The 12,027-nt window shown below is 34.6% G+C and overlaps 1 protein-coding gene across 1 annotated transcript; it reads left to right on the forward strand.

Moving 5' to 3' along the window:
- Positions 1–8,730: 8,730 nt before the first annotated feature.
- Positions 8,731–8,898, forward strand: Smp_200700 (uncharacterized protein; the record flags this gene model as incomplete). The annotated part of the gene is made up of 1 exon (XM_018793544.1): positions 8,731–8,898. The coding sequence occupies one exon, from the start codon at positions 8,731–8,733 to the stop codon at positions 8,896–8,898; it is 168 nt and encodes a 55-aa protein (XP_018648045.1).
- Between the last annotated feature and the right edge of the window lie 3,129 nt (positions 8,899–12,027).

Below are 12,027 nucleotides of genomic sequence, written 5' to 3' on the forward strand. Positions count from 1 at the left end.
TCTGGTCCCGCTGCTTTGCCACTCTGATTTGTCTAATGGGCCATGCTGATCTCTTCAATGTGGGGTGGGCCAATATCGATTGGGAGGTCTGTGGGTGCTGCTTCTATGTCGGGTGGGTTCAGTGGAGCTGGTCGATTCAAGAGTTCCTTGAAGTGTTCTATCCACCTGTTTCGTTGTTCTTCAATATCGTTGATTACTTTGCCTTCCTTGTTTTTCACTGGTCTTTCTGGTTGACGGTAATTTCCAGCAAGTTTCTTTGTTGTATCATACAGTTGTCTCATGTTTCCCTCTCTTGCAGCCTTTTCCGCTGTCATCGCTAAATCTTCCACATATTTACGTTTGTCGGTCCTGATGCTCCTCTTCACTTGCTTGTTTGCCTCTGTGTATTCGGCTTGTGCCTTGGCTTTTTCTGCTCTTGTTCGGCTGATATTGATTGCTACCTTCTTGTTCCTCCTTGCTTCAATTTTATCCAGTGTACCAACAGTGATCCATTCCTTGTGATGGTGCTTCTTTTGGCCCAGAACCTCCTGACATGTTGAGACGATTGCCTCCTTGATACCTTTCCAGCTGCTCTCTATGGTGGTTCCCTCTCCATTGAGTAGGTCATGAAAGGCCTCGAACCTGTTGCTGAGGGCTATGTTAAATTCGTTGAGTTTGTCAGCATCTCGAAGAAAGGCCGTGTTAAACTTTTGTGATGTTGTCCGCGCCATTGTCCAGTGCTTCTTGAGTTTTAGTTTCATCTTGGCGACCAGCAAATGGTGATCGGATGCTATATCAGCTCCTCTTCTGGTTCTCACATCCTCCATCGTCCTCCTGAACTTTTTGTTGATGCAGACATGGTCGATTTGATTTTGTGTAGTGTGATCCGGTGAAATCCAAGTGGCTTTGTGTATGTTTTTGTGTGGGAATATGGTGCCACCTATGACCAGTTTATTGAAGGCACATAGGTTTGCAAATCTCTCACCGTTTTCGTTCCTTCCTCCCAGTCCATGTTGTCCCATGACGTCTTCGTATCCAGTGTTGTCCTTTCCAACCTTGGCATTGAAATCTCCCATTAGAATGGTCAGGTCCTTGGTTGGGCACTTCTCGAAGATTGACTGCAGCCTATCGTAGAATTGGTTTTTAGCGTCTTCATCGTAGTCGTTGGTCGGCGCATAGCATTGGATGATGTTCATTGTAATGCCCTCTCTCTTTGTTTTGAAGGAGGCTTTGATGATCCTCGGTCCATGAGATTCCCATCCTATAAGTGCATTTTGTGCTTTTCTAGACAGCATCAGTGCCACTCCTTGTGTATGTGGGGCATTTTCTTCTTCATGACCGGAGTATAACAGAAGTTCCCCTGAAGACAGTCGTTGTTGTCCAACCTGCGTCCAATGTGTTTCACTGATTCCAAGCACTTCCAGGTTGCATTTCCTCATTTCCGCAGAAATTTGGAAGACTCTGCCGGTCTCCCACATTGTCCGGACATTCCATGTACCTATAAAAATTGTCGCTCTGGTTGTAAGAAGGTGCATAGGCCTCATGACTTCCGAAGGAACTCGGCTTTCATCATGAGACGCCATAATTATTCCTTCTACTCCCAGGGCAGAGTTTGAATGGTTTGAATGATTTTTTCTGGTTAGCGTTTTTTTAGCTAGTTGATTTTCTACGGGATGTGGTCGCTAACCCCATGCCCAACCCTCCTCCTTTACCCGGGCTTGGGACCGGCAGTAGCCCCTGGAGGAGCTACAGGCGGAGTTCTCATATGATCACACTACACAGAATCAGATCGATCATATTCGCATCACTAAAAAAATTGGAGGGTCAATGAACGACATGAGAACAAAGAGAGCAGCTGATACAACATCACATCACCACCTGATGGTTATCAAGATGAAAGTGAAGTTAAAGAACCATGGACAACTGGAGGAACAGCAGTACAACAGTTTAATACAACCTTCCTTATAATTACTAACAATCTCAACGAATTCAAGATAGCTCTCAGCAACTGGTTCCAAGCCTTGCAAGATCTACTGAAAGAAGAAGAAACTACTATGGAGGACAATTGGAAAGGGATCAAAGAAGCACTAACTTCAACGCGTCAGGAGGTGCTGGGCTGCAAGGAGCATCATCATAAGGAATGGATCTCTATGGAAATCCTGGACAAAATTCGAGCAAGGAAGAACAAGAAGACAGTGACCAACAGCAGCCGAACAAGAACTGGGAAATTCAAGGCACAAGCTGAATACACAGAAGCAAAAAAGCAAATGAAGAGGAGCATTGGAGCTGACGAGAAAAAGTACTTGGAAGACCCGGCAATGAAAGTCAAAACAGCTGCAAGAGAAGGAAATATGAGACAATTATATGACACAATGGAGAAACTTGCAGGGAAATATAGTAAACCAGAGAGACCGGTCAAAAACAAAGAAGACAAGACAATAACTGAAATTTAAGGACAGAGGAAAAGACGGGCAGAATACTTCGAGGAACTCTTAAATAGACCAGCTCCATTGAATCCACAGGAAATCTAAGCAGCACACACAGATCTTCCCATAGATGTCACCCCACCAACAGTCGAAGAAATCAGGATGGCCATCAGAAAAATCAAGAATGGGAAGGCAGCAGGATCTGACAATATACCAGCCGAATTACTGAAGTCAGACATGGAAGTAACACACTCCATATTTTATTTAGGAAGATCTGGGAGGAAGAACAAGCACTGACGGATTGGAAAGAAGGACACCTCATCAAGATACCAGAGAGAGGAGATCTGAGCAAATGTGAGGACTACAGAAGAATCATACTTGTCAGTACCAGGAAAAGTTTTCAACAGAGTGTTGCTGAGCCGGATGAAAGACTCAGTAGACGTCCGACTTCGACATCAACAGGTCGGATTCCGTAAGGATCTGTCATGCACAAACCAAATCGCCGCAATACAAATCATCGTTGAACAACCAGTTGAGTGGAACTCGTCACTATACATCAACTTCATTGACTATGAGAAAGAGGTTGACAGTGGGGATAGGAGTAGCTGAGAACATCGTCAACATCATCCGGAATTCATACTGTGGACTACAATGAAAAGTGGCGCATGGAGGACAGCTGGCAGGTTCACTGCAAGTGATGACCGGAGTTAGATATGGCTGCTTACTCTTCCCCTTTCTCTTTCTTCCGGTGGTTGACTGGATTATGAAGACCACATCTGGGTCGAAGCACAGAATAAAATGGATAGGCTGGATGCAACTAGAAGATTTGGACTTCTCAGATGATCTAACCCTCCTATCCCATACACATCAACAAATGCAGATGAAGACAACTAGTGTAGCAGCAGCCTCTGTCTGCAGCAGTAGAATTCAACATACACTAGGGGAAAATCAACACACTCAAATACGACACAGAGAACACCAACCTAATCACACTTGATGGAGAAACTCTGGAACAGGTGGAAACGTTTACGTATTTAGACAGCATCATCGATGAACAAGGAGGATCTGATGCAGACGTATAGGTGAGGATTGGTAAAGCAATTATCTATCCAAATTACATTACTTTTCTAGCTTTCTGTGGTTCAATGAGAAGACTGAAAAAACAAATAACAAGCTGTAAAATGTACTGATTGTATTAGATTCTACTGTTGATTCTAAAGCGAAGATTAGAGTATACATAATTTCCACTTGAGCTACTGGTGTTCTGAATTTTCGAAAACCTTTAGCGAAATTCTCGAAAAATATTCATCAACTTTTCAATTAAAAATTCAGTGAAGTACAATACATCAAAAGCCATCTTATTTCAGATACGTTTAACTGTTTTTGACCCTCAGTAAGCGAGACAATGGCCTCATATCTGGCAACAAGGAAGTACGTAATTGGAAAATCCAGGAAATCTACAGAAATCAAATCAATTCTAGCTGGTCAGTATATCATACATTTGCCTGATAAGTAATTGTTGATGGCAGTGTCACCATAAATGTGACACATGTCGTATGTACATTTTTTACGTAAATGAACAAGAATCTGTAGATGCTCCAGAGTAATGGAACTGCCTTCATTTCTTATTCTTTGCTTGATACAACTTCTCACTGTTCACAGATTTTCTGGAAACTGCATAAAAATAATTGAGTTTTATATGGCAGTGAAATTTATAACTTCAAATACCATTGTTTACACATCTGTTTACTACCTTCTAGATCATCTGGAGTTCGTAGTAACGAATCACTAATTTGTATTCTACTGGTAGTTTGTTGAAGATCCATTCCATTGTGTTTGGTAGTGATAATCAATGTAATTCTAGACATAACTTTAATATTACTTGTCACTTATCACTTCTATGTGTCTGCGCCAACTTGTATTTGTATTAACACGATGACTTTTGCATTTAGGATATCTTCAGCTAATTCTATTCTAAGATCTTGATAAAAGGGTCTAATGTATCAGTGATCATTTCAGTAATAATGATCCCAACCGCAGAAAGTAACAAACTGTACTATGAATAAATTTATTTTATTAGACCTTGACAAGGCTATAATTCGATCAATGAAAACAATTACGTGGGAGTGATCCTGAATTTTCACACCAACCCCTGCATATTTGATTCGGTTGAAAGATAGGCCAACGAAAATTTCATTCGAAATCCATTGAATTCATTGGTTTAGCAAATCTATTGATAGTCTAAATTTAGCAGTTAAAAAATTCTTTAATAATTGATACTAAAAAAATAAGTGGGATCAAATTGTAATCAGTTATTCCATCACTATGTTTAATGTTTAGAGTAAAATGAACAGAATTTCCTCTATATACCAGTAAGTATATAACTATCCAGTGTCGCCAATAATGTGAAAAATGTCCATTACTTGAACAATTATTTCTTGTGAATACATAATAATAGTAATAATAATAATAGAAATTTATTAAACTAGTTATTAGTTATAGAAACATCCTGCATAGTTTACTTTTTATGTATCAATTTTTCGGTACCATAAATGTTTTAATGTCATAAATCTAGTCTATGATAATATTGAAGAGGTTAAACGTTGTTTCCGACAACATCATGAAAGCTCCCTTCAATTGAGGACTGATAATATTGTTTAAAATAACCACAAAAGTTTCTCAATGAACCGTCAAACTCAGCGAACATAATACAACCAGAACCAATCACCTAAAATAGAAAACATTTTCATAATTTCTAGATCTAATGTCTAATGAAATGCCTAGGCAATCTAATGACTAGGGATTTAAATGGACTGGCGACACATAAAATATGATATATTCAGCTGCAACTATCAAAATAAGTTTCAAATTGGATTAAACTAGTGTTACATATCTAGTCATCATCAAGAATACAACTTATCTATCATAGTGACCTTATTTCTAAGCCATTTTTCATTGCCTAATGTTTTACTCATTGGAACATCATACGCCAAGTATCATCAACTTAAATCTTCATTCATTAATGCTTAGTTTGGTTATTATATATCATTTTTATATTAATCTAAGGTGTTCAGTATATTACTTCTTACTGTCACGACGTCACATTGATAGAATATAATAGAATATACAAAACTTTTAAAATTAACTTTGATTGTATTTATTATAGTAAAACAGTTATAAGTTTGATCAAAGAAGGAACAAATATTGTTGCAAAATAACATGAATTCATTTATTTGTTCTTTTTTCAAGTTTATAAATAGGAAAAAATTGTATGAAAGTTATTGGTCTGGTCTTTAAGGAGTCAAGATAGAAAATGAAATAATAACTACTCATTGTTTACTCAGCGTAAATATCTCAATCCTTTGGGAAGTCAATTACCACCTGAATAGCTTAGCAAACACATTTGACTACAACATCGGATGTTGATTAGATACACAGAGTGTAATCAGTCCCCTGCCGATAGTGAGTAAATGATACCAGTGGCTATAATACAGTTGATAATGAATCTTGTTTAGCAGTAATAAGCAAATAAAAACCAAACTGATTACTATTCACTGACATATCAGTCTACATTTTAAATTTAAGTTATTACAATAATAATTTCATATAATATCAAGATACTTTTGAAGAACTTGTTTACTCCACGTATGCCGAATGCCAACTATGGATGATGGTAAAAACAACTCCGAAGTAAGCATGATTTCACATAAAAGCGATAAACGTGTTAGGTATTACTGTAGTTACAGTCTATATATATAATTCTTGTAAACGATATTGAAGAGATGACATGTCTGTCGAAATAAATGATAAAGCATTTCATTTCGAAAAAAGACTTCTATAAGAATTTACACTGTTGGGATGTTATTACTGATGAAACCGCCGGTTGTTTTTAAACCAAGATCTATATTATCACTGAATAAAACCATCTAATCCTGATTATCAGGTTTAGTTGTTTCCTGTTTTATCAGTCTATTCAACGAAACCTATGTTAGTAAAGTAGTAATTAAAACATGCTATTATTTTCCCCAGAAGATAAGAAAAGTACTCAAGCAGCCCATTTATACATTCATAATTCACCGTTGATTTATTCTAATCAGTCAGATTAAATGAACAAGACATGATTAGATTACAGAATAAAAGGTCGATATTGCATTTTGTAGTCCTTTGTGCAGATTGGATTTCTAATTATGGGAAAAATGTATTTTAGTCTTTAGTAGAGTGTATTCAATTTATCTACTAAGCATCACTTTGTTAACCGACAATAATGAAGCATAATTGTAATGCATGTCGTCGTTAAAGTCTGATAACGATTTAGCGGCTTGAATGCTTTTTTATATAGAAAACTTAGTGATAATTTCATTAAACCAGTAATAATTGGAGCTGGTTGGAATACACATTTTTAAACTTGTAAGTAGTTTTGTTATCGAATATTGGTGATCTTATATCTGTCTTACATATTTGTTGTCATCTACTTAAACAATTACAACATCACAGTGAATTAGTATTTATTTACTTGCTTACTTATATCTGTTACTCCACGTGGAGGAACATAGGCCATCCACCAGCATTCTCCATCGAACTCTGTCCTGGGCAGCAGCGAATTAGTCTCGAATTGATAATACATACTTTTGATTATCGAATAAAATATTTATTGTTAACTAATGCTGAAATCTGTTCTTGTTGTATGTTCAATTAATTTGACCTAAGCGGTATGATGATTTACTCTTTTTAACTTTAGGAATCTATTATTCATAGAAAGAAGAAAAAGAAGTCAATTTATTTTCACTTGGTGTTGTTTACTTGTATCTCCCCATTGTTATTTAGGACTGCAACTGATCAGTCTCTTGTTGGCATATGTGCATCCTGTGCGGATTGCCTCGATATTGCCTGAAGTCACAAGCTTTATGAGCAAAGATGGATAGTGGCTAGCAGTGGAACCCAGGAAGCGCGTTTAGTCCTATTTGGGACTCGTCAGCTGAATGTACCTGCATCACAGAGTTGATGTCCGTTTGAAGCGTACGGTACTGGGTCCGAGTCACAGAGTGAACATCAACTTCAAGATGCAGTTACATCCAGCTGACCAGTCCCAAATAGGATGAAACGCGCGTCCTGGATCCCACTGCTAGCCACTATCCATCTTTGCTCATGAAGTCAATTTATTGTGTTATGTTAACAAGAAAAATAAATTTGTTTTACATAAATTTTGAACAAAATAGAAAACCAATTCAACAGTTCATTAAGATTTTGTCAATTTCATAGTGTTTAATCAACTTGTAATTAACCTCGTAAAGTGAAATAAACCCAAACTAAAACTCAAAGCTGACTGGTTCAAAAAGTCCAAAACGTTGTACAATGATAAATTATAGAGTGAATAGTTCACTTAAACTAATAATATTTTTAGTGGCCCGAGATCTGACTCAAGGTAGATCGTTTTCTGCTTGTTATTGAAATATACATGTCGCCAATTATCGCGTTAGTGAATAATGGAATTAAATAAGTCAAATACGAGAATGGATATTTGAATAAGTATATTTCGTACAACAGTTGGTCTGATAGCGAAGTAAAACAAAATGGCGCGCAACGGAGGTGGAGAATGAGCCAACTCCATTTAACTAAGCATGAATCGATATTTATGGTCAGACAAAAATAAGTTACAGACATATGATGAGTAAGATAAGAAATACACATGCATATGCTTATATAAGAAACAGTCAGGATTAATTACCGAATAAGTGACAGGGTAGAAATATAGCTTGAGAAGAATGAATAGATTGATCTGTTTAGAGGCTAGAATAACTTATGTGAGCTTGACATAGTATTAGCCCCTACATATTCTTAGCTAAAAACAGAAATGACTTATTAAAGTAGTAAGTTAATAACAACTTGTTTTCAGAACATACTTTTCATTTCTTAGTATACACTTACTCCTTGTTACTTCATTCAATAAATTCAAATAAATTTACTAACTGATATTATATATTATTCTTGTTTTGGTATTACTACAAAGTACTACTAAAATGTAAACATCCTTGTAAGGAAATAATATTTCATATTCACTATATTTTGTTTAATTTAAACGTGATATCAGCCTTATCATTATTATCGCTATCCACATTAAATCGACTTTGTTTATTAAACAAGTAAATGACCATATATGTAACATGACTATATATATATATATATATATATATATATATATATATATAGATAGATAGATAGATAGGTGCATTTATATGATGTCTTTAATGTATATGCCATCTAAAAATATTCTTGAACCCATGTGTCGAACGCAAAAATAACAATAAGAACAAAAGTAGAACCAATCATGAACCATGATAATACATTTTACTACTATTTTCCTAATCAAGAGTATATATATATTCTGACACTGAAAAGAAAAGTTAACTTTGATTATTGGAAGTGTATAGTTTCCTGTGATTTACGACGGAGCGAATTACGCATAAATCTTCTTGAAGAAACAAATCCAAGTTGAATTAATGTGACTGATGGATATCTATGCGTGAGAATGTAAAAGAAGAGGAAAACACTGATATTAAGTTAATTAGTAATAATGTTCTTCATATATTAGGTAATTTAATGTACAGAGTACGAAGATTTACGTAACTTATGTTTAAAAAGGTTAATAGTTTGGTCATCATTTTGTTTTCTGTAGGTTATGAGGTCATTGACGTCAAGGTTCACTGAAAAGAGATCCCATCTCAGCTCAAGACTGCGCAAAACTATTCTTGTGAAACTTAATAAAAAATCGAAATGGAAAATATCCAAGCCTTGTAGTGGTCACCACACAATTTAAGTACTAGGTTAGAATTCAATAGCCTGTATTTTCAACCTCATTCAATATATGATAAAACTTCATCATTCAAGGCTTTGCACTTATTGTTCGACTAATTCAACTGGAAGGTAGTCATTTATAAGCATACGTTCGCTATATAATCAACCAGTTTTCCAAATATTTGTACAATTGTATGATGATTGCCTTTACTAAATAAAATTAGTTAAAGAACCACTGAATACAATCTCCACCAACCTTGGTAACTCGCCTGAACTTCTTGGGTGCTATTTTTTCAAAAGTGAATTTATTACCATAAACTTTTCTGAAATTTGTTTCAACGAAAGAATAATACCTTTCAAACGCGTGCACTTAGGTATTCTGAAAAAAAAGATCTCTACTTATATCACATCTAATTGCTAATGAGCTCAGGAATTACCACCACAATGATCTGTATATTTTCCTCCTTTCTTTCCTATGCAGAAATGAGAGACATGGAAGCAGGGCATATTGTAAACTATTATGGATGAATATGGATGACAATTAATCACTGTATAAAAACCTTTATACATATAGATAGTTTGAGTATTCATAAGTTAAATGTTTATAAAACGGGAGATTTTTTGTAATATTGCACATTTTGTTCTAAGAATTCTTTACTGCAACCAAGTAGATGATAACGAGTAAAGAGAGTGCTATTAGTAATAATAACAAACTTTTATTCAAATTCTAAACTGAAACGTAAAGTATAATCAGTTTTCTGTTGAATAATGAATATTAGCTAGTTGAATATACACCAATCAGTTTAAATATACTTTTTTCTTTAATTTATATGCGTTTTATTCCAATGTACTTACTTAATTACGCCTGTTACCTCTCGTGGAGGAGCATAGGCCACACACCAGTATTCTCCATCCAACCCTGTCCTGGACGATCCTTTCTAGTTCTTTCCAGTTGTTATTCATTCATCCCAATCTAAACAAGCTCAATTTCAGCTCACATCAGATATTTTAGGTAAGGATTGTTTCCACATTACATTATCTGAATGTATTTGCTCAGAATCTATTAATTTATTTAGTTGAAATAAAATAATATGAAATGATCAAGTTTTCTCAATTGTGTCCTTACTAAGATTATAGCAAAAAAGAATATTATCATTAATCCTGATGTAAATAATATGATCAAAAGCCAAACACATAATTTAATGTTTGATGAATCAATTAAAATATTAATAGTCTTATTGGGACTCATTTTAGAAATACTAATCTCAACAATATTCATATCCTTTTGGTTAGATTATAAACGACTTTAAACTGATGAGAGATTATAGATAGCAAGGATATTGTGGTGTGGGTTACTTATATCCACATAAGTAGTATATAATGATGGTCGGACACTGAATGTATTTCAGTAGAAGATCGATAACGAAAGCATGGATACGAAACGCACTTGGTATGAAAATGCATGTACATTAATAATCGGAGACTTTGAACTGATATTTGCAGAAGGAACAGTCAAGATTGAGACAACTGACTGATAGTTTGCAAATTAACTGTTTACTGTACGGTTGTCAGATTTTAGTGAGATATTCTGTAATTTTGTGCTCAAATACATTCGATTGTCCCCACTTGTCTTCTTGTTCACTACAATATTATCTTAGAACAACAACTGTTCAACAAACAGTTAAATAAATTTGTTAATTAAAAATAAATGTAACTGTATGATTAGCATTTTCTTACGTAGGTTTATATATTCAACGGTTTCCTTGTTATAGTAAAAGAAAACTTTTAACCTAAACTAAATTAAAATAAATCAAGTTAAGAATAACGAAAAACATTAGCTTAATGAAAATATAAAACTATTCAATTAAAACATCAAAGGAATTATTCAGTTAATATTTATTTTATGAGGAGTTTTTGTGGAGATTTCAGTATTTTCATAGTTGAGATCATGAGTCAATTGAAGCTAGACCACCAAGGAAAACCTGGAAGCACTGGACGATCGTTTCGTTCTATTGCGGGACTCCTCAGCAGACTTGAAAGAATCATACAGAATTTGAAGGACAAGTGTTGGAATTTTGCAAATGAAGCGTTCAATATATGGTTCTTATATTTTATCAAGAGATTCTGTAATTTTGTACTAAAATACATTGGTTGTCCCTACCCTATATTCTCGTTCATTACATTGATATCATTTGAACTAACATTGAAAACTAGAGATCACTAGATAGTTGTTTCATTTTAGTATGGAGTGAACACTGGTAAAGTAGTCTTGTACTGTCCAAGACTCCGTGATTTTTAATGGTATCTCAAGTGATGTCAGCTTGTGATGTTGATCATCTACAAACTATTTATTCAATGAAATGAAAATTATTTTATGTTATAAACAACTTGATTATACTAAACAAATTATTTTAAATTATTAGAATGAAATATTTGCATTAAAGTATGTATTATCTTGTGATTTCATTCCCGATATCGATCAATCCATTTATTTCCCAATTTTTTTATTACTTTCGAAACGTAATAGTACATTACACAAACAATGTATTTAATTGAAGAATATAAATGTTGTCCAAAATTCAGTGAATAAAAACATGCTTTGTTTTCGAAATCAATATCATCATTACTGAAGTTCCCTTTTAAACACTTCTTTTTATTAACTTGATATTAGTTCTTTTTTATTTCCTGAATGCAACATTCTATTTTAAATCTAAGAATGTAATGTTATACAATTTTTAGGCCAAAAGTTTCATTTGTTTTAAGTCTTGGATATGTATTATGTGACATAAAAAATTTGCAAATATTCATAGACGCTAGTATTCTTTTTCGG

The sequence above is a fragment of the Schistosoma mansoni genome, chromosome 1 (assembly GCF_000237925.1).
Source record: "Schistosoma mansoni strain Puerto Rico chromosome 1, complete genome".
Taxonomy (NCBI): Eukaryota; Metazoa; Platyhelminthes; class Trematoda; order Strigeidida; family Schistosomatidae; genus Schistosoma; species Schistosoma mansoni.